The sequence below is a fragment of the Maylandia zebra genome, linkage group LG6 (genome assembly GCF_041146795.1).
Source record: "Maylandia zebra isolate NMK-2024a linkage group LG6, Mzebra_GT3a, whole genome shotgun sequence".
Classification (NCBI taxonomy): Eukaryota; Metazoa; Chordata; class Actinopteri; order Cichliformes; family Cichlidae; genus Maylandia; species Maylandia zebra.
The window spans coordinates 35,381,734-35,405,010 of NC_135172.1; the positions used below are offsets into that span (position 1 = coordinate 35,381,734).

The 23,277-nt window shown below is 41.4% G+C and overlaps 2 protein-coding genes across 2 annotated transcripts; both read right to left on the reverse strand.

Annotated features, from left to right (window-relative positions):
* Positions 1 to 1,673: 1,673 nt before the first annotated feature.
* pcyt2 (phosphate cytidylyltransferase 2, ethanolamine) lies at positions 1,674 to 12,485 on the reverse strand. Its single transcript, XM_004539015.4, has 12 exons — positions 12,177 to 12,485; positions 7,778 to 7,866; positions 7,027 to 7,188; positions 6,198 to 6,349; positions 6,077 to 6,118; positions 5,821 to 5,959; positions 5,630 to 5,712; positions 4,961 to 5,038; positions 4,505 to 4,570; positions 4,201 to 4,266; positions 2,872 to 2,960; positions 1,674 to 2,775 (listed from the first exon to the last, which is right to left on the reverse strand). The coding sequence occupies exons 1-12, from the start codon at positions 12,299 to 12,301 to the stop codon at positions 2,658 to 2,660; spliced, it is 1,209 nt and encodes a 402-aa protein (XP_004539072.1). The 5' UTR covers positions 12,302 to 12,485; the 3' UTR covers positions 1,674 to 2,657.
* A 2,969-nt stretch (positions 12,486 to 15,454) lies between these two features.
* Positions 15,455 to 23,245, reverse strand: sirt7 (sirtuin 7). The gene is made up of 10 exons (XM_004539012.5): positions 23,010 to 23,245; positions 22,767 to 22,904; positions 21,392 to 21,496; positions 21,239 to 21,309; positions 21,073 to 21,145; positions 20,433 to 20,531; positions 19,308 to 19,544; positions 17,586 to 17,666; positions 17,368 to 17,474; positions 15,455 to 17,207 (listed from the first exon to the last, which is right to left on the reverse strand). Exons 1-10 carry the CDS (start codon positions 23,112 to 23,114, stop codon positions 17,006 to 17,008), a joined length of 1,218 nt encoding a protein of 405 aa, XP_004539069.3. The 5' UTR covers positions 23,115 to 23,245; the 3' UTR covers positions 15,455 to 17,005.
* Positions 23,246 to 23,277: the final 32 nt, after the last annotated feature.

Here is a 23,277-nt window from a genome sequence, read left to right on the forward strand (position 1 = left end):
AGTGAACCGTGACTATGTGCTGACCACGCTCTGTCATCAGGCAGCACACATTATGTGGCAGCGGTAATACAGACATCAAATGCACAAGTAGGGCTGCTTTCTTTCATCTGTGCAACATGGCTAAAATTAGAAACATCCTCTTTCAGGGTGAACTTGAAAAAGTAGTTCATGTATTTGTTGCTTTGAGGCAGGACTATCATAATTCACTATCGTTAGACTGTCCCAAAAGCTCCCTGAAAAGCCTTTAGTTAATCCAAAACACCACAGAGCTCATATGTCTCTTCACTCAACTTTAAATCCAGAATTGGATTTAAAATCCTTCATCATAGATACAAAGGCATGAATGTTCAGGCCCCATCATATCTTAATGTGTTCATAGTATGATTAACGATAAAGACAGACAGCCACCTACAGGAGCTTTTATAACATCCCATTCTAAATCAGTCCTGTGTTTACAGCTGTGACAGTTTCCACTCTTCTGGGAAGGCTTTCCACATAATTTCATATTATGTCTGTGGAAAGCTTTGCATATTCATCCAGAAGAGGATGTGTAAGGTCAGACATCTCTGTTCTAGTTCATCCCAGAGGTGTGTGATAGAGCTGAGGTCAGGGCTCTATGCAGGCCAATCAAGTTCCACCAAGCTCATTCAGCCCTGCTTTTATGATCCCTGCTTTGTGCAGTGGGGCATAGTCATGCTGCAACAGAAAAAGGGGTTTCCACAACGTATTCCCACAAAGTTAAAAGCATATAATTATCACAAAAAAATTAAGCTCATGCAATAAGATTTCCTTTCATTGGATCTAACAGGCCCAGACCGAACCTGAGAAAACTATGATTAAGAGGTGTGACTTAATACTTTTATCCATATAGTGCATTACCAACTTCACTCTCAGAGTGCAAGGGTACTTCGACCCATCCCATGTGGCCAATCCCTTAGACTGCAGTCTTCTCTGAGTCAAAGCTCATTTAAAATGGGCTGAGGTGAAGTGAAAAACTGTTCTGTGATCCGACGAATCAAAACTAGAAATTCCTTTTGAGAAACATGGATGCTGCCTTCAGCTTGTTATCAGCACTTGGTTCCAAAGCTGACAGAGTGCATTAATGTCTATAGAATTGGCAGCTTTTACTTCTGGAAAGACATCAGTGCTGAAAGGGATACACAAGTTTTAGAGCAACATATGCCCTCATCCGGTCGCCTTTTTTAAGGAAGGTCGTTCACATTTCAGCAACAACGCTAAAATACATTCATGACAACAGCAAGGCCTCCCAGTAGAAGAGTCCAGTCGCTGCCTACAGTCCAGATCTTTCACCAAATCAAGATTTTGGAGAATCATGGGAAGAAATGTGTGAAAATATTTTTTCTTAAAATTGTGTTTCTCAGTTTAAACATTTAACGTTTTCTATTGTGATTTTATGAAATTTGCAAATCACTGCATTGTTTGTTTGTTTTTTCCATAGAATTACGTCTTTTTCAGTATCTGCATTGTGTAAAGCATCTTGAAACGAGTGGTTAAGGACCGTTTTTTTTTGTGTGTTTCTTTGTTTTTTTAAATCAGCAGGCACTATTTAATAAAACTTAATAAAATGAAATTAAAAACCACGCTTTTGCCACATTGTTATTTATTAAATAAAGCAAATATTTTAACTGAGACAATGATTGAAAGATTGTGAATAATTGTAACAATTCACCTTTAATGCTCCCCATACAAAGACAGGAAAAGCAACGGACTTTATGTTCACATGACTTCTTGGATTGTCTCCTGAAGTAGGGAAACAAAAAAAATCCCATCTTCTCCAACACATTCCTTAATAAACAGAAACAGGAGTAGCTGCAGATATGCTGTAGTTTGTGGAATCAGACAATGAGACAATTAACAGCCCTTACATTAGTTATAGCTTTTGAGGCACTATTCTAGTATAGACCAAACACACCTTCAGTGACCTCATTCAATGCACACTCACACACACACACACACACACACACACACACACACACACACAGACACACGCACGCGCAGACACACACACACACACTTGGTGCAAATTCAGGTAGTTAAAACTATTCGACCACTCACAGATCGTTTAAAAGATATATTTTTAGGACTGATTTTTTTTAAAAAAGTGAGATCTACAAATTAAATGGATGAAAATTACTTAAAAACAAAGTACATTCAACCGTGCTGATGATAATTTTAAGAATGATCGTTAAAACTAAGCTGGTTAAAAATCTAAAAACATAACCGACAATGACATCAACACTGTGTCAATAAGTTAAGGATACTTACAAAATTAACATACCATTTCTACACCTATACGGGGACATGTAGTGTGTGACTTCATGGACAAAAACAGTGCACAACAGAAAATAAACGTTTTCTGTGGAGGAAGAGTAAAGGGATGCTGCAGATTAAGGTCTTAGTGGGTTTTTGGACTTTTTGGATCTATCCTAAACCCTTTAGGCTGGAGCAGTCCATACTGATAAGCACGCTGATTCACCAAAATATTCAAAGCAGGATTTTGCACTCAGTGGACTAGCAGAGAAACCGAATAGCCAGGCCCAGCTGAGGACTGTATGGACTCTGTCCGGGTCCATGCTCTTAAACCTGAGAGTCCGTGGACGAGTAAAACAGACTCTGGGGCCGTGCTTGCCGTTTTATTAGTGAGCAGTCTGAGCTGGAGCTTCGCCCTGCTGCTTCTGCTCTCTTTTCTTCATTGCTTCAATCACTGCCATCTCCTTGGCCTCTTTCTTCTGGTTCCTGGCTTCAAACTGCAGCCTGTTAACAAGAAAAGACCGATTAGTAAACAAAGGATGAAGATACAGATTTATAAATACAGAAAATGAAGACCCAGAGAAGCGACGAGTCCCCGACCTGTTTTCAATGATCCTTTGGACGATGTCATCAGTAGTGAGATTGTTCCCACTATCAATAGCCCTGAATACCCCCCTCTTCTTTGGTTCCTGAGGGGGCAAAAACATAACTGATCAGAATAAAGCAACTAGCAGATATTTTGCTCCATACTGCCACTTCAGGCCAGATGGGTTAATGGTTTAAATCCAAAGTGAAGCACCTATCATTCATCGAATCTAACGATTGTGGCGGACTCATGATTTGATTCAGGACCATGAAAAGTCTTGAATAGATAAACTTTGAAGAAGTGAATCAGATCAGGATATTTTTCCAAAGTTGTCCTTCCTTAACATGTAGTACACAGCAGGAAATAGCCAGCTTTAGATTGATTTATGAGAAAAGTGTTTGGTTTAGATGAGGCAGCTGCCTGTGCAGGGTGTGCACTGCACATGACACTCACAAGCCTGGAATCTACTGCACAAATTGCTGTGGTATTTGCTCATAGCTGCAAAGGTTAAAGTCCATTCAATGTCTGACCTGGCTGCGTCTGATATTTGCATTTCCACATGCACCTTTTGTTTGGTGACCTCTGTAAAAGTCCAGGGCTGTAGTACACGTGTGAAAACAGATCAAGACAAAGTGATTTTTATGCTCATCTTAGCTTTGAGCACATAACTCCTAATGGATGGATCAAATCCCTTTCTCCTGCTTAAATGGATTTGGGCAGCAGCAGTCTAAGCAGAAATGCTAAGACCTTCCTCTCCCTGGCTGCTTCCTCCAGCTTTCCAGGGAGAACAAAGGTGTTCCCAATTCAGCTGAGAGACATAATCTCTCCATCATGTTCTGGGTGTGGCCTTTCCCAAAACGTCTCACCTAAGAGGTATCCAGCACTTACTGGTCAGATGTCTGAACCATGACAGCTCTTTTTAGTGTTGAGGGGTAGCAGCTCTACTGAGTCCCTCCTGAGTGACTCAGCTCCTCAGCCTGTCTCGAAGGGAGAGCTGAGACGCCCTCTCAGAGGAATTTGTGCTGCTCATCTCTGCGATATACTCACTGCCCACATTGGTCAAGGATTATCTCTGACTAACCTCAAACTATTTCTTTCTCTGTTTTATTGTTTTTTTGTCCGTTGCCACGAGTGCTTGTCCAGAAAATGTGAGAAAGGAAAAAAGAATAATCGTAAGGGATGGAGGCTTTGTGGAGACTCTGGATTTAACTAAAGTACTTCCCATCAGGCTGCCTGCCTGCTATCGCCAAACCACTTTAAAAAAGGACTTAACTGGATCGTCAGTGAATCCTTGTGCATCTGTGACACAATATCTTCACAGTGTTTATTAACAGTGTACTCACAGCGTAGGGATCCACCCCATCCTTGTCTGGAAGTACCTCAGTCTTCCCATGACACACTAGGTCCACCTGCACATTCAAACACACTCGATTAAACCATGACAAAATACAGAAACATCCTTTTATCTCCTTATTTTTTTGTATATAAACAGCTCCTATATAAATCAGATTTATCTGAAACTCAGTGATCACATACAAGGCTATCAAACCGATTTCTATACACATTTTTGAAATGATAATGGTTAACCACTTCAGCATGTTTAACACATCTCATACCACCAGGGGGCGCCACACATTTACAACTCACCTTAAAATGATCCAGCAGGTCTTTGCCTACTGCATAGGGAGCACCAATCACCACCTCTGACACATACTGCAGACACACAGAGACCAGTGAGAGGAAAAGTTATTAAATGATTAACCTTATAATGGCAGTATCACATCTGTGCATTTCTGCTTACACATCACAGTTTAACCAAAAACCTTTTACAGGAGACCTCAAAGGTCAGTATGCTTCTACAGCTCAGTGAACAACCTCTGGTAAAAACTGATGACAGAGCGGAGCGACTTAATGCTTTTATAGACTGTGTAACACTCTCGTAGGTAACACCAACACATGATGCAGAAGGGGCACAGAGACTTATTGTTCCTGACTGATAGCTGATCAGGAGGAATGAATGGCGCTTAGCCAAGTTCAGTGTGTGATTATGCGGGGCACAAAAAACATCTCGCTGTTATGAACATTTCTCTTATGCGAACTCACCCGGCAGGCGAGGACGCTCAGGGTCCTCTCGTGGATGTTCATGATCGGATAGTTCTTCCCCTTGTAGCGATTCACTTCCTGAAGAACAGGACGAGATCAGTGATTACCTCGATGCTCTTCCTTTTCAAATATTTATCTCAGATACGGATGTGACAGTAGCAAAACTGCTTTCTTATTTCTTATGCTTCCTCTAAATGTGACAATGAAAAGAGCTGACTGCTGTTCCCGAGTTTGATCAACAAAAATCAACAAAACAAAACAAAAAAAGAAAAAAAAATAGAGGTCAAAAGTTCTAATAGAGATAATAAGATGTGAAATTTACACAGCAAAACACGATTCAATTTATTTATAGGAGCACAATTTCTTCAAAATTGGATGAAATGTTGGGAAGAGTGGCCATCTGAAAATGAGCAGATGGATCAAAATGCACTTTAGTCAATCCTGGTCTTAAATAAGAACCCTTATTAATATAACTGACTCAGCCAGCAGTTACAAGGCTCATTTTCACGTTCAATTCTCCCCAAAAGTTTGACTAGAGTCATTAAGGACTTTAGTTTCCATTACTTCTATTTAATTGTGAGCTTCTGTTAATTTAACTTGTTCCAAATGTTTCTCCTGAAAGCTGCTGACGCAGCAGGGGGGAATAGATTTTTCAATCTTGAGATGTACCTGGTCGAAGTGTAGACCTACGATGACATACGGCCGCTCCGCCTGTTTATATACCATCTCTAAGAAGTCAACATGGCCGATGTCTGCAGAGATGCTGTCGTCAAGGAAACAGCTACAACAACATGTTCACCACAGAAATCTCTTTGTTCATAACTCAGCTCTGTTGTTTTTTTTTCATGTGATAAGGATACGGAAGAGGTCAAACGCTCCAGCCACATAGATGATGGTGTCTCCGGGCTGAGGCTCCTTTCCTGAGGCAAACTGGATAATTTTCTGGGACGTCTGCAGGAACTGAGAAACTCCTGTCCAGGGACTGTGGCCTTTAGGACCCTTAAAGGTGACATATAAACAGCACTGAACGCCTCTGACACATTCCTATCATCGGGATGATGAGCAAAGACTAGCAAATATCACAAACCCTTGAAACTAAAAGTAAATGACATTTACCTTTCCAAAGTTGTCCGTATGCTGCTGATAATCTGGGTTATCCTGCAGAGAGGAAAAGATTAGGCTGACAATAAAATAAACAACAGCTATCCACACGCCAAAGAGAACCACGTAAACTCACTATGTTGCTGTGGTGGGCTTTGGTCATGAGAAGCATACGACCCACCAGGTCAGTGGTGGAGACGCCCTGAGTGCGCTTACATTCACGGTAACGGCCTGCTCGCTTGACCTCTTCATATGTGTCCTTGCCGTCTACCGTCAGCGTGATGTCATCTGGGAAACATAAACATCACATCCTGAAGCCTGCCCACATCATGTACTCTGGTTGAGTGATATAATGGATTGGATTTATATAGCGCTTTTCAAGGCACCCAAAGCGCTTTACAATGCCACTATTCATTCACTCTCGCATTCACACACTGGTGGAGGCAGCTACGGTTGTAGCCACAGCTGCCCTGGGGCAGACTGACAGAAGCAAGGCTGCCATATCGCGCCATCGGCCCCTCTGGCCAACACCAGTAGGCGGTAGGTGAAGTGTCTTGCCCAAGGACACAACGACCGGGACAGAGAGTACGGGGATCGAACCGGCTACAGATGCGCTTCCCAACCCCCCTAAATGTTAAAATTTACAACTGTCCATCGTAAGTCCATTAGCAATCAGCTAACGATATATGTGGACGTGTGAAAGTCCAGCAGTTCTCATATTTGTTTGAGATAAAAATGGACAAAACCAGCAAGACAACCTAAAGATTAAGCAGGGAGCACATTAAGGACACCCTGCAGCCTCTACATCAGCAAACTGGTGGAGATGGCACATAAAAGATGGTGTAGCTCTGATTTCACGAGTGCCTTAACCCTGCACTGCACAACCCAGTCACTCGGGAGGATTCTTTCACAGCGACAATGTGTAACAACAAACGTTTTAGGCTGTGAGATTCAAACGGACTCACCTCCATGAACGCAGAAGTCACAGTTATATTTGTCCAACGTCTCCAGGGTGGTGACGTATGGTGCTCCTTCCACTATCTCATCCACCCACTTGATTGCACGCACCATCTTGTAGCGCTCTTCCTGAGTGAAGACTGGAGGGCCCTTGTGCTTGGAGATCTCAGCTTTAAATTGGGTTTTAGGTAAAGAATTATTAATGAAAAATGTAGCTATAAATGTAGTTACATTTATATTTTATTTCAACCAACACATTTCCAGTAAGGAAATCTTAAACATCCACATTAAACAGCTGATTATAATCAAAGGTCTGCCTCTGATGTTCACAGCTAAAGCAGGAAAAATCTGACAAAGGTTAGCTCCGTGTTTAATCATTGAGCAACATCTTTATTTACTTCTACCATAAAACTTTATTGATTATAATTTAGAGATAAAGTGTTACTGGATGTGACTGAACAGACTAAAGTCTTTCCATAGAAAATCAGCCCCGCCTGACGCCCTCAGAATCAGCTATTAAGCAAAGCACTGAAATACAAATATCATTCGAGTTATACAGTCTTTAAAACTGCCTTATTTTTCCAGCATTTAGATCCCTTATAAATTATTATAATAACATCAAATGAGATTTGAGAAATTCAAACCATGACACAGCTGAGTGAATGACAATTTTTCCATTGAATGACCGACCGTTTAGTCAGGAATTAATATTTAATCACTGTATCAGGGTTAAGAAAGGGTCTGTACTTGTGGTCTTACCATCTGTGTGGACGCCCACTATGAGGTAATCTCCCATGGCTTTGGCCTGCCGCAGCTGGTTTGAGTGACCGTAGTGCACCATGTCATAACTGTGGAGATGGAAAGAGGCGACACGTCATCACAGTGGAAAACAATGGATACATTAAGGGCTCAAACAAATGAATAAAAACACAAGTGTGGCCTTGGTAACCAGCACCCTGCAGCTTTAGGCTTTTCGTCTGAAGCCCTGCAGGCTCACAGCATCACTGTCTTTTAAAACAACCTTTCACGACCTTGTCGTGTCTTTTTTTTATTTTGGTGACCTTGCACAGCAGGGGCCAGACAGTGTCTTTAAATCACATGGCCTATATCCATCTAAAAACAAACTGACGGACAGTCGTGGTGAGCAAAAATGCTAAAGGTTACTGGGAGAAAGGTTAGACGGACACAAAGTCTACGATATTCCAGTGTTTATTTGCTTTCTACTATTTGGCAACTTGTGCAGTTAATGTTCTGTAGACTTGCCTTTTAAATAGGAAGGAAATGTGAGCACTCTTTCTCTTTTGCACCATAGTCAAAGTCTCTGCTGATAGTGAAAGGCATAACCTGATTGTGAAACAAAGAGTCGATAACTATGTTTGTAAAGCAAACATGGCAACACCTTAAAGGCCGGTCCGCGAAAATATTGTTGGACATAAACCGGTACATGGCGCAAAAAAGGTTGGGGGTCCGCTGCCCTGCAGATCAAACCAGGTCACTCTTTCATCCTCTGCTGAAAATTTTTTAGAACTCCAATATTCCCCAAAACGCCACTTATGACCTTGAACTGGCCCACAAAAAAAAAGATTTCATCTTTCCAAAGTGGTCCATTTGCCCCCATCTCACCCTATCCCAGCATCCTCCTCAGTCACATCAACCCTAGCATGTCTTCCTTCACTACATCCATCTATGATCTTCCTCCCCCTTTTATTAATAAACTAAAATGGCAAAAAAGGGCCATTAAAGCTTTAAAATAAAGTCCTACGTGCTGCAGGTATCACTGCTGGGGGAAAAAAAGAAGAGGTGGGTGGTTGCTGTCAACTTTTTTACGAAGTTTACAAGAAATTTGACAGATTTATCCATTTGACAGTTTCTGGCAAACTGAACAAAGTGTCTTCACACAGAGATCTTTCATTTCAGCTGCTTATTAATTCAGTTTTGCCCTAAATGTGGCAAACAAACTCCGGGTGAATGGAAGCGCTTTCAACAGAGCACTTTGCTTCACCTTTAACTCTTTGCACCTTAGAAGCATACTTTGAGTAACCCTTGAAGCTCTTTTGTATGTCATATTTTTGACCTGCTTATGGAACAAACTGACTGTGAATGTGGAATCAGAGGGTGTCTATGGAGCTACCATCTGAAAAACCCGAGAAACTATTCTAATGATCACCAAACCACAGCTTTACTGATATATACTGAGGTGTCAAAACTCGTCATTAAGGTACAGACTGAGATTAAAAGTTAAAAACTAAGACTAAAGGTACTAAAAGTACACAGTTTATGAAGAACTTCTGTTGCCATTTTATCATTTTAACATGAAAATACCGACTGTAAGGAAAAGCTACTCAGCATGCTTCTTCAGCTTCCATTGAAACTAACATTTTTACTTAATGACAACTGAATCTGAGCCTCCCCCCAGCTGTCATCAGGTGAGAGGACAGGGTAAACCCTGGTCGGGCCGCCCGTCCGTCACGAGGCCAACGCACATGGCCAACATTTGAATCCCGAGCTCCTATACGCTCATATTTCACCTGTCATTGCATAATTTCTGTGTCTCAGGACATCCACAGGCCCTGCACACCACTCCAACACGCCTCTTCTGCAATACAGCGAACAAAGTGTACACTAGATATTTATAACCACCACATGACTGACTGCCTGAGTGAATCCAGGAGAGAATTTACACATCACAAATGAGGACTCAGCTCTCTGTCCAGCCGCAGCAAGGGTCCAGGCATTTTCCCCACAGCATGCGCTTGTGGCAGAAGAGTTTAAAATCACAACAATGACAGATATACGCTTGTTTGTTTTAGAAGTAAGTCCCGTCTGTTGCTGTCAGCAAGACAGGCAGCGTAAAGAACTACGTGTCCCTGAGTAAATATACGTTCAAAGCAGCACTCGGCGTTACTCAGTTGATCGAATCAGAAAATAAACAAACAGTTCTGTCAGACCTGCAGGTGCTCGTGACGGGATTCCTAATGGGATAAAGGTGCACGTGTAAAAGAAGGATGACTAATGCTCACTGGGACAGCAGTGAAAAAAAAGAAAAAAAAAAAGAGATATTTTAACATCCGCGCAGGCAACACAACTCACAGGTGTTGTGTCTGAGGTTCCTCTGACCTTTAAATAATCAGTTTCACTTCTGTCCAGGCAGAGTTTATTAAATGGGCGTAGGTTTACATACATTTTCTGTAAGGAAAGTGTGCACCAGTATGTTTCGATCATGAATGTGGCACCTGTTTACTCTAATGGTAAAGCCAGTTATTTTATTTATAGCCCTGGACTTTATGACTCTGTGACTGGCAGAAAACTGGACACAAATGAAGCTGTGATGACAAACTGTTGGAAAGGCAGCGAAGAAACTTTTTCTAAGACAGATTCAGATCTGCTGCAAGAAGGACAGATGCAGGAAACCTTTCACGCCTCGTGCAGCATCTCTGTACAATGCAACACATCTGTGGAGCAGAGAATCGTCTGTTTGCTACTTTTAACATTTTAATTCAAGCTTCCTCTGTCACTATACTTTACACTGTTACACTGAGCCGCTTTAAAAATAATGTGACACTTTCTATGCAGGTTAATGTTTTTATTTTGCTTTGCTGGAGTTTTTATCTTATTAAGATATTTATTTTATCATTGTATTTTATACTATTGATCTATATATAATTGCACTCATTTAAAATATTTTGTTTGTTTAGGTTTGTTGTAAATTACTTTTGTAAATTAAGTCATTACATATTTAAGAAAAGCTAAGATATACTTATTTATTAGTATTTATCATCCACAGTGAAAGGACTTGAGGTGGTTCTTTCCAGACACATCCAGGGTACTCTGGGCATATCGTGCCTAAGGAAAGCTCCAGCTCAGTCTCGGGACACACTGGAGAGATTATGTCGCTCAGGTGACTCAGTAGTGCATCGGGTTGTCCCCAGATGAGCTGGAGGAGGTGGACAGGGAGAGAGAGGTCTGAACATCTCTGCTTAGACTGCTGCTTCCCCCATGACCCAAAACCAGACATTGGAAGGAAGGATAGACAGACAGATGGGATGGATGCTTTATCGATCCCAAAAGCTGAGAAGTCACTAGTGCTAGTGCAGTTATTACCAAAGTGTGGGCAGTGAATATACTACAGGTGGGCCAAATAAGCAGGTTTAACATCATCATAAATTGCTTGCGTTTAAATATTAACAATCAAACAAAACCACCGTCGTCATCTGGAAGATATCCTGTCATTACCTTTTAGTAACTATCACAAGTCAACACCAGTATAGTATGTTCACCACAGATGTCATTCAAGGAAGAAGATTTTCGGGTTTCAAGCCGGGCGAAACATTTTTAACTTTCGTACAGGCTCTCAGTGCTTTTAATTATTCATTAATCGGCTTTTTTACTGGGGTACAACAAATGTATGTGTTTAAACTGCGTGTGTTGTTCTTGTAAACTTTACCTATACTTCCATATATAAACAAGTACTTTTTCTCTGAACTTAAACGCAGCTCGAGCTCCAAACTTACCAAGGAATGTGTGTCATGAGGAAGACAGACACCGAAAAATGCCGCCCGAGCAGAGGAGAGCAACAGGACGGAAACGACATTAAATTAAACACAATATTGCTAATTATTATTTTTTTAAAGGTTAGATATTTTAAGTATCGAGGCTACTTTTCATTTTACAGCACAGTCCACATCTCCATAATGATTAATAGCTATTCTGCATGTGTGTGATCACCGGAGAAGAAAAACGGTGGGCTCAGAGGTCTAACGTGATGATCCGCTCAGGAACAACGCCCAGCTTTCTGAACGGAGCTCCCCACAACTCAAGCTTATCAGTGAAACACGGGGTCCTTAATAAACGCTTAATAACATTATTGACAACACAGCATTCACCTCTGTTGAACTTCTAGCGCAGTTTAAACACTGCGCATTTCATCATGTAGCGTTGGCTATACGTAATACGCTATTTAAGCTGGTTATCGTAGTAACAGATAAGCCCCGGTGCTCAGTTACCAACTGCCAAGCGGCTAGTTAGCAATAGCATGCTAAACCTCCTGTTCCCCTGCTGTTGATTGCATAACAATAGCGTATCAGACCAATAAACTATGGAGAAGAGTTTAATAAGTCGACACTAATAATAAGAACTGGAAGCGGGTACACACACTCACCAGCCATCACACCACAACCGGACCACCCGCTTCCTTTTCTCTGGGCTGCACGCCGAGGATCCCGGTTTCGTGCAGTCGGCTTCTTCACGAGGCTCGCTAGTAGCGTGGTGACCGTTTCTGATCATCTCTGTGGGCTCAGGGGAAACAGCGCAGCGCCAAACAAGTAAAAACGAGAGGAGACCTAAGTTTAGGAGTATCTGGATCGTTAAAGAACACTTCAAATGAAATCCTCCTGTGCGCCTCCTGTTTTCTAACTCAGACTTACACTGAACCGGGTGCCCCGGGCAACGCCTCTAGCACCACGTCACATCGAACCGCTGACGTGCAGATTGCGCCAGATCACATGTTCAGCGTAACTTTGTGCCCTCGGCAGTAACAAGTACCGCTGTGTGAGAAGCCAAGGGCGCCCACGCTAGATAAGTGATAATACACATTTAATCAACATGTAAACATTCACTGTGTACGTTACTGCTTTTTATAGCTTTAAGATTTACAGTGTAATGTCTTGATGCGTGTTCAATCATCCAGGTAAGTAAATCTCCAAAAGTTGATTCTGTTCATCTGGACGTAGCGTTTTTAGTGGGAGAAACGTTTCGTCACTCATCCAAGTGACTTCTTCTGACTGCAAGTTTCCCCAACCTTATAAACACAACATTTGCATAATGACTGAAACCAGCCCACTGAAGGAACAATGGGCTGGGAGGTCAGTTCCTTCATTATAATTATGCAAATTCTCATGACCATTGATCAACAACCTCTGGCAGGCACGTGCAGAGGGGGGGGGGGTGGCTAGAGGGGCTTGAGCACCCGCCCCTTTCCTGATGGGTGCCCAAAGTGCCCTTTTGTTGAGGCAACTTTTTAAAAAAAAAAATTATTATTTTTTTTTTTATGTGTGTGTGCGTGCGGAGTCCTGTCTGTGCCCCTCAACAATAATATTTAACTATTAATCACAGTTTTGCTAAATAAAAGGATCTGGCTTGCATCAGTCACATGATCACATTTAACCAATGATCGCCCTTGACGGCAGAACGCGCTGGTTACGAGCCGGGAACGAGCTCACAAAGAGCACGCGCATTTTTAGCGGTCCGGAGCTGTAGGAGAAACACAAGTTAACTCAGAGACACAGACTGATGCGACAAAACCAGTAAGTAGGTGTACAGCGTACACTGTAGTGTATAGCACCCAGGAGTATTAGCTTATTACGTACACGTTGGTAAGCTGTCTTGTGGCAGCTGACGAACTGAAACAAACGAGCGTGCTGTGTGTGCAACAGCACGACAAACATTACCTGTCCTTTTATTAACTGCACAAGTAGTGCTGGTCATAGCTGCTGGCTACCTGTGTAAGGCTGTCATGGGTCTGTAGCTCTGTCACCGTTTTAGGGAACATATTTAGTTTTAAAGTATTTAGAACATATTTAGTTTTAAAGTAAGTTTCCGGGCTTTTCCTGCCTTTCTGGAGGGATTATATTTCACTAAAAAACGATCTAATATGCATGTCCACATAATAATTATTATAATTATAATATATTAAAAAACACAAGCTGTATTTTAAAGAACATACATTAAGAAGCAGATTATATCAGATTTATATTTTAAATAAGACAAAATTTGGATTTTACAGCAGTAAAATTATTGTATCTCTACAGTTTAAAAATGTAATAAGCTTTGCCCCTGCACAGAGTGGATAGTGAAACAAATGGAATCATCATAAATACATTATTTCATATTTATTACTTCCCCCTCCTCATTGCTTTATTATTGTAGCTCTAGTAATAAATATGTAAGGATTCTGGATCAGCACCATGATGCCCATAGTATATACAGTATTCTGAAGAAGGTCTAAAATGTCACTGTGTGTGCGTGCATGTGTGTGTTTTATTTAGATGGATTTAAAAAAAATATATTACTCATGATATAATATTGTCCAGACATGCCTGGTAAGGACATGAGGAGGAAACAGCAGGAGCTGTGTGAGGCTACTAAAGGCAGTGCTATAACATTTTTCTGTCATCATTTTATTATAGATTAAGTGGAAGAGTTGTTAGGTGTGGATAATTAGATTATAGTTTATTGCAATAGCAAGTTGTGCCTTGTTCCCACATAGCAAGTGGAGAGTGATATATGAAATGATGGGATGGAAGGAAGAAGAGAAGCAAAGAGTGATTCACAGGCAGAGCCTAAATTATTTCTCACAGTTTTTTGCTGCCTTATGGTTCCAAGCGCTGTCACCAATCTTTGCATTTTGTTATTATCTCATGACACTTGTTTAATCAGCTACCATCTCTCCTATGGACTTTTTAATGTCTACAGTCTCAGATCAACACAGCCCTGCCCTTCCCATATTAGATTCTTGATGAATGTGTGTTGTTGTTATTCAGCCTGGTTCAATGTGCCCCTTTTTAACTTTGAGCACCCGCCCCTTTAAACCTGTCTGCACGGCCCTGACCTCTGGCGAAGCGGATGGCACAACACAGAAGAGCCACCTCGTCAGGCCAGGACGCAGTCTATTTACACCTACAGGCCAGTGGACACTTTCAATGATGAGGATGTACACATCCTGGACAGGGAGGAAAGCTGGTTGGAGGGCAGACTCAAGGAGTCCATTTACGTGAAAAGGGAAAGACCATCTCTGTATCGAGGAGGGGGACTAAGGGTACATCTTTCGCCATCTTACAATTGCAGCCATTCCCCAACTCTCTGTGAATGGTACTCATGGCCATTGATCAGTGGAAATGGTCTCAGTGGAAGTGGGATTGTATTAAGAAGCCATTTTAAGGAAGTGAAACATGGAGAAAAAGCTGGTTTTCAGTGGCAACAGGTCTGATGAAGTGATGAGTCCAAATACGATTGTTTTTATTTAACCAATCAGCAGTATGTTCAGAGGAGCTCAGGAGAGAGGTACAGTTTTCCTATCCAGGAGCACTTTTGCTGACAGTGTGTTTGACAGCGATGAATGGATTGGCCTCCTGCACCTCAATGTTATTGAAGCAGTATTTTGGGGGAAGAAAAATTTTGCCCAAAATCGCCATGAAACATATTTTACTGGGATAAAGATATTAGTCATACACCACTTCACATCAGCATTTGCTTAGAGAGTTCAGGCTGTGCTGAAGAATAAAAGTAATCCTACTAAATATTGACTTTCAAGCTCATTAGAGTTGTACAAACTGTTTTTGGATTAGATACAGCATTTTCATTTCTGTTTGCACCCATTTCCTATTTTGTATAGAATTATACACAACCTACAAAGGCAATAGGATAAGTTAGAGCACCAAATCAGATATGGTTTCTTTATTTTTATCAAACAAATGGTAGCAGAAAGAAAATTCATTGCATCATGATTTATTTTCTCACAAATACATCTTTGCGTGTGAGAGAAAAGAAATACAGCAAAAACCAACGAGGCTTCACATTCAGGTTTAGCACTGGTTTGAGTTTTAGGAATGCCGACACTAGCTTATCAAAGACAGCCTGCACTTTTTTTAATAATGTGTAACACTATACCAGACATTATGAGACTGTTGACACTAAAGGTTCTTCCTGAGATAAAATAACAGATACAATGACTCTGGCTGCTGTTTCCAATCACTTAAGCAAACAGTAATTTAACTCAAAACTCAGCTTACCTTCCTATGCTGTAAACAAAAATCATTTTTTTTATTAATAAAAAAAAAAAAAAAAAAATCACACTAAAGTTTAAACGTAAACAAATGTAATACAGTAGCGGCTGTACTAACCAGCCTGCATACCTGAGGAAGGATTACAGCAGAGTCAAGGGCAGCACACAATAATTAAGTACGGCCAACATAAACCTTCAAAATAAACATCAACACAAAGATGCCATGTTTTTAAAAAAAGGGAAGTCTTGAACATATGAAAAACAAACACTACAAAAATATATTCTACTATAATCAGTACATGTGTAAAAGATAGAAAAGCATAATTCAAAATGGACTTTTGCTTAAGCTGCTGTTGTTATCTGCCACTCATGTTCTTCTGATGATACAGTATTTATGAAGTACTCTACCCTCAGATATCCATGTTTTAATACATCATGGTCATACTACACCAGCAGAGCGTAAATTAGACACTGTAGAGCCCAACCGATGCAGGAATACGAGCTACACCAATATTTGGTGATATTATTTCCCCTTTCAGACACATAAAACAAAGACTTTTCTAACATTTGTCATTTTTTATGAAGACTTACTAGGATAATATTTAAAAATAATTCTGTTTTGTTCCAGTAAGCCAGGAATTACTTGTTTACCCCCCACCTTTACTCAGATCAGCTGGCTGTGTTTGTGGGAAATGCAGATACTGATATTGGTGATATCAATCAGGCTCTAAGAAGCACCCGTTACCAGTCTGGTTAAAACACCTGAAATGGTGTCAAAAGTGATCCATTCACAAAAAAAACAAACCAAACCCCTACAGGACCTCATTTTCTGACACGTTTTAAGACCTTTCTTGTCAGTTTTTGTAAAAGAAAAAAAAAAGAAAAGAAAAAAAACATCCTAGCCACACTGAGCTAAAATTTGGCTCCGTCTAACCCAGCTGGCTTAGCTGCCATGAACACAAAAACATAACAAACTGCAGCTGCTTAACAAAACCCTGCTCTGAACCCAGGTATCACTCTAAAGTGTACGCTGTACAACACGACAGTTCAGTGCAGTGTGCCATTTTCCTAATGGCAAGGAAACAATCCTACAAAACAACACCCCAGAAGCTTCAAGTCCAACTTTCCATCATCACAGGACTGAAACTTGAATCTCTTGATGGGATAAACTGCTGGCAGTGACCAAAAAGTTCACAATGTCCTGTCAGTCACGCAACTTTTTTCTTCTTCTGCCTTCCTTTGCCGTACCCTCGTCCGAACCAGCCGCCCTGCACAGATGTGGGTTTCTGCTCCTCGGGGTCATCTGAGCAGTCATTTTGATCATTGGGAGGTGCTACGACCTCACGAGAGTGGCTTTGCACCTCTTCAAGCTGCAGAGGTGTAGCCAGAGTGAAGATGGGATCGTCTGCCCTGATAAAAAAAAAAAAACAATGAGGAGAACTCAGGGCAGTGAACAATTCAGCTAAATTGTTTTCTTTGTAATTTTCCATCTGTATCTGAATGACAGATTTTATATCAATAAGCCAATATTATTTACATCATCTGTGTTTGATGGGCGTTATCATCCTACCTGTTATATGCAGGAATCTGAAGGTTCAGCTCCTCCATGAGGAGTCTCATGACATCGTCACACTTGCCGTGAATTTTCAGCACAGCCAGATCATCTTTTGGTGTCCACTAAAACAAAAACGCCAGTGCATAATGAACCACTGAGCATTCAGAACTTTACCCGCATCTCATCTATTTATCTGCATGTTTTTCACCTATACTGAAAAAAATTAAATGTACCTGAAGGTTGACAATGTAGAGTTTGGGCCTTTTGCTTGCTGGTCTGTTCATGCACCACAGAGAAGTGTATTTCTTCAGCACCTGAAAGAGCAAGAGGCAGTACAAAGGGAAACCACTCGTCAAAATAGAGGTTCCTTTAAAAAGTTAATAAAGCCATATAGCTGGAATTTAACTGTCCTACTACTTGATTTCTGCTTCTTTCACACAGTGTTACGTCCCTCTGCAAAAACTCTTTAATTTAACCATTTTGCCTCTGTCTCCTTTTTCTGACCCGGACACATTTTGTTACTTCCCCCTCATCACCTAGACCCCTTTCAGGGGAACGTAACACACAGTAAAATGAATAAATGGGTTTTTCCCTCTTCACAAATGGAAATACATCAAAAAATATTTGGGTTTTTTTTTATATTGTACATATATTTAGACTATATTATAAGGTTTAAGGTAAACTTTAACTTATATACTGGTCTACTGCATGAAAACCAGAACCAGGAGGAGTTAGCTGTCCATGTAAACAGTACAATTAAAGTACTGTGTTGTTAAAAATGAAGTCAATATTGCCATTATTACAACTCAAATGTAGTTATAAATTAACTCGCAGTAGTAACTGATAAGTTCTTCATACTTTTTCTCTGCATTTACCTGAAATACAACTGCTAATGAGAGCTGTTGGATAAAGTAAAAAAAAAAAAAAAAAAAAAAAAAATCCCTGCAAGTGAAATAAAAGAAAACTGAGTTGGCAGGACAAGGGGAACCCTTTGTCTAAGGAGCTTGGAAAGAAAAGCGTCTGGACTTCTTTAAGTTGCTGGAAGACATTTCACCTCTAATCCGAGAAGCTTCTTCAGTTCTAGGGTCAAATGGTGGAGAGTCCCAGATTTAAGTTGTGTGGGAGTGTGGGAACCCTTCTTTGCATCATAATATGATTTTAAAAAAACTACTAACTGAATAATAACAGAGGCTGTGACCTTTTGAATGCTCCAGGATCATTAATAACCAGGAGACACTAAAGGTGCACATGACTGAGTTACTGGGGAAATCTACACCGCAGCTCTGCTCTAGTCTGCATGCCAAGTATCGTTTGGCAAGAGGCATCCATCAGAGTATGAATGTGTGTGAATGTTAGACAGAAAGCACTTACAGAGAAAAAGCTTAGACAAAAGTGCTTGTGCGAATGGGTGTGAATGGCTAAATGAGACAAGTTGTGTAAAGCACTTTGAGTACTGTGCTAGAGTAGAAAAGCGCTATATACGAACCATTTTACCATTACCGCAAACCCCCGTGAAACCCTACAGTGTAACCTGACGATGCAGCTCTCTAGAAATGTAACAATGCAGCTCGCAACTACTGTGATCTGTTCACTACCATCAATCCCTCTTTTCTCACCACAGTTTTTGTATGTGGTCTAGCAAAAACTAACCACAACAAAAAGTGGAGACCCAGTAGGGAAAATAGACCCAGCATTTCATTTGTTTCTATTGGCTGGCACAGCATACGTAGGTTACGTCGCAGGCTCTTCAAAGATTCCCTGCAGAAGTCCAAATCAGGCCTTAGGGTTTATCGTCACTTTACTGTGGGCTCAAATCTTGTTTGGACTGCTCAGTTTTACGCAAACTCGATGTCTGTTCTTGAGGGCACATGCTGTTTAACTGGTATAAAACTGTACAGTGTATGCAACCTAACCCAGATTACATTTACAGACTCCGACAGCTTTATAAATCCTACCTTCAGACTGGAGCCTAAACAGAGTATAACATCCGCCATCTTGGCAGCTTCTGTTGCTCCCCTCCAGTTGAGAGGCTGCTCGAGGGTCCCACGTTCCCCGAAGTGCACTATGGTGTCTCTCAGTTCGGCGCCACAGTGGCTGCACTTCCGTCCCGTCCCATGGCGGTGTAGCGACGTCCGCTCGGTCACATCAAATAAACGCACGTACTCCCTGACCGGGGAGCAGGACGTGCACACCTACCGACAGAAGGGAAACCCAGCGTTTCAGAGCAGTTTAAACTCTCTGAATAAAGAGTTTGAGGCCAGTAAGAAATGTATTATAATGTTTATCAATTCATGTTTTACATTTAATCCTGCTGCACACACATCTAATGTTAGGGCTTCTTCTACTCTTTCAACTTTTAGTGTTCACTCATCCATGCATGCTTTACACTGCTGATGCAATTCACTTCTACATTTCAAATTTCTTTATTCAATTACTCAATTCAGAGACCTTTACTAATCCCAAGCCTGGAAATTTTAAAGGATAAGAGCAGTCAGAGACTGCATAACTTTGCCTGAGGCTGAAAATTCCCTCCACACCATGAATGAATCAAATCCCTGCATCCAGGAAAGATATCTGGATCGGGATTAGTTTGTCATATCTTTCTCAATAACATCACAATGACATCTCACAGCAATTTTGGCCCCTCTCACATTGGTCTGCAATCCTTTTAAAAAACATATTTACTTAATGTCTGGATCACCTCTAACAGTTAATCACTTAGCCTGAGCTCTTGTAATATTCTCATGCAAATCCCTGCCATTTGCATAAAAATATTTGGTCAGGACTGCACAGACACTAAATGACGAGGCAGCCAGTGATGGGAGCACACAAATGACATTAAACGGGCCTATGTGGAGAGTCGAGCAGCAATTTAAGCAGCGTGTGTGATGGCTCTTGAAAGGCAAGATTAACCTCCAGCGCTTTTAAGACGTGATGCACCTGAGAAATATTTTTTGATGCGAAACAAACACGTCTGGATCTGTAGGGGATTAGGCTTAGATGCTGTTTTTAGAAACATCACAGCAAATTCTTTCCAGGCTTTCTACAAAGTCTAAGAACTGAGGATCCGTGGTTCTTACCTCAATAAACATGTTTCCATGGAGTTCAGAGAGGGCGTGTCTGGGCAGACCGCTACGCAGGTGGAGTCCATCGCAGTTCTGAGACACAACGTGCTTAACCTTTACACAGAGCAAACAAAGACAGAACATGAAGCACTGCCTTTAAATGTGATGCGAGCAGAGATGCTACAAGGAGGAGACGCAGCACCTGGGTAAACTGAGGTAATATTCTGTAACGCTAAAGAAGGACGCTGTCCTGTCCTTATCAATGCCAGACCAGGAAACACAAATAGCCAATTATGTTTCAGGTGTGTGTGTCACATCTGCTTGTTATCATAGTAAAATTCTGGTAAATGTAGCTATTGTTTTTCTTGGCTAACCTTATTAAAATCCTTCTAGAATAAGTTGTCATTTTTGGAACATCCTGGAAGTTATTTTGAAGCTTCTGTCGGAATGACTGGAATAAGTCAGAATAACTGGAAAAAGTAAATAACGTTTTTAACTTGAAGCTTTTTTTTTTTTTTTTAATTATTGGATTTAACGGATGAGTCTTTAGATGCTGTTTTTATGTCGCAGTAACCATTGAAACTGAAGTTACAAATCTCTAATCACTCATTTAAATGGAAATTCAAATATGTTTTTGGACTTTGGTGTGACATACCAGCTTTTCCTTATGAAGCATCTTAATGCACATGTGCGTGAGCGTCGGCTCCGCTTTACTCAGGTCTGACGAGCTGTTTGTAAAGAAACGCAGAGATAAATCAAACAACACACTAGGGGAGAGTAATACATATATTTCATACCACAGTAAAGACTCTGTATCTCACCTAATGGCCCGACCCTTCTGTAGCTGCGTCCATACCCCGTTAGGGCCCCTGTAGTCAGGGATAGAAGCTGCCTGAAATTACAGACGACGTCAGTTTTGTGAAAGTTTAAAAAAGAAAAGTAAGGCGAAAATGAAGAGGAAGAGTTTAAGATACCGTGCTGATACCGGCTCCGGTGTAAACCACCAGGTGACTGGCTTGTTTGACTGCTACAGCGAGCTGCCTGACTTTATTTTTCAGCTCATCAACACCATCAAATACCTGAAAAAGACATCAGAGCTGTACTGAAGACCATTAGAGCTTCAAAAATAATCAGAAATAGACTGTTTGCCTGGAGAGTGGGTCAGGGAGTGACGGTGGTTTGCATCTGATTTTTTTAAACCATGACAAAATAATGTAAAATGATCACTGAAGGGAGGAAGTCCAAGCAAAAGAAGCAGTTTTATTTTTTAAAATCATGCAGTAAACTACTGTACGTTTCACTCTGAAGCCTCGCTGCCCTCTCACAGCAGAGAGAGCTAGACGCCGTCACAACAGCAGGAGGACTCTTTCACCCAACCATGATCTTTAATGAAACTTTTTTTAATCACCACAAATACTTCTAAGAGAGGAAGTTTTCTACCTTCTACCTTGCTTTAGCCTACTAGGAATAACCCTTGAAGCTCTTTTCTGAACGAAGTGGTTTTTACCATATTTCAGACCTGCTTATAGAACAAAATGACTGGGTTTTCATCAGAAATGGGTGAGGGTGGACTCTACCTATGCAGCTGACCTTCATAAACTATTCTAGTGGTTGTCAAACTCAAACCAGAGTATATTGGTACTGCGGTGTCAATACATGTCATTAAGGGTACAGAGGATCTTGTCAAATGTCGTCTTTAGGGGGGAAAGAGTTAAACCACGTTTGGTGCAGCTCCTCAGTTCATACTTTGGCTACGTCTAGGATTACAAACCAACAAAAATAGCTGCTAACATTTTTTCTGGGCTCTTTGAGAGATACTGCTTCTGGGTGTATGTGTGCGTGTGTTAACTCTTATTGAGTTAACACACGCACACATGGGTAGATGTTGAGCCCTCATACTGCTCCTCCATGAGCAATCCATGAGGACCCGAGTGGTAGCTCAGGAGGCCAATGGTTCAATCTCTGGCTCCTCCAGTCTGCATTTTGACTTATCCATGGGTACTGAAGCTCGAATTGAGCCTGCTGCATCCATCAGAGTGTGAGTATATGTGTGAAAAGTGTAAAAAGGTGCTTAGGTGTAAGAAATTAATGTGTGTGATTGGGCAAATGAAGCTTTTAGTGCCCACTTAGAGCAGAACAGCACTATATGAGTACCAGTGCATTTACCAGAATGGTTTTAGTCCTTTTGTATTTACTACAGTTTGTGCACAAAGAGCGACTACCATTCAACCTCTCTGAGTCTTCACACAATCAACCCAGAAACCTGCTGCCTCCACGTCTGTTCTGAAGTTGTCCCACTAGCTGACAAACCAACCTTAGCAGGCCAGCCTCTCTGGGCCGGAGTCTCACCTCTTCCTGCTTCCTCTTGAGCACATTTCTGCGGACTTGTCTCTTGCAGAGCTCCTCCACAGTGTCTCTGTGCAGCAGCAGAGCAGCGGCCTCCTCCTCTGACCGCTGAGACTCCGGTTTTTTCAGGACCCGCCCGACCTGCGGGAGGAGGACAGAGGGACCGGGTAAGCCTCACAATGGACACAGCAAACATGAGCTAGTCTAGCCTGCTAGCTGTAAATGTGCATGTTTTCCCCCTCTCACCAGTCTGAAGACCTCCCTCTCGCTCTCCCGCTGTAGTATTTTAGCCTTACTCAAAGCTTTCCTTTGAGTCCGAGAAGAAACACCGGCGTCCTGCTCTTCCGCCATCCTGTTTTCAATCAGCTGACGAGAAGACGTTTATTCAAAACAAAGCTCATAGCACCAGATACAACCGGAAGCGGAAGTTAAAAAAGAAACCGGGCGGGAGCCGGGAACACCGCCCCCTGCCGGTGGGAGTCTGTACTTTCCCTCAATTTCACACCTCACATCA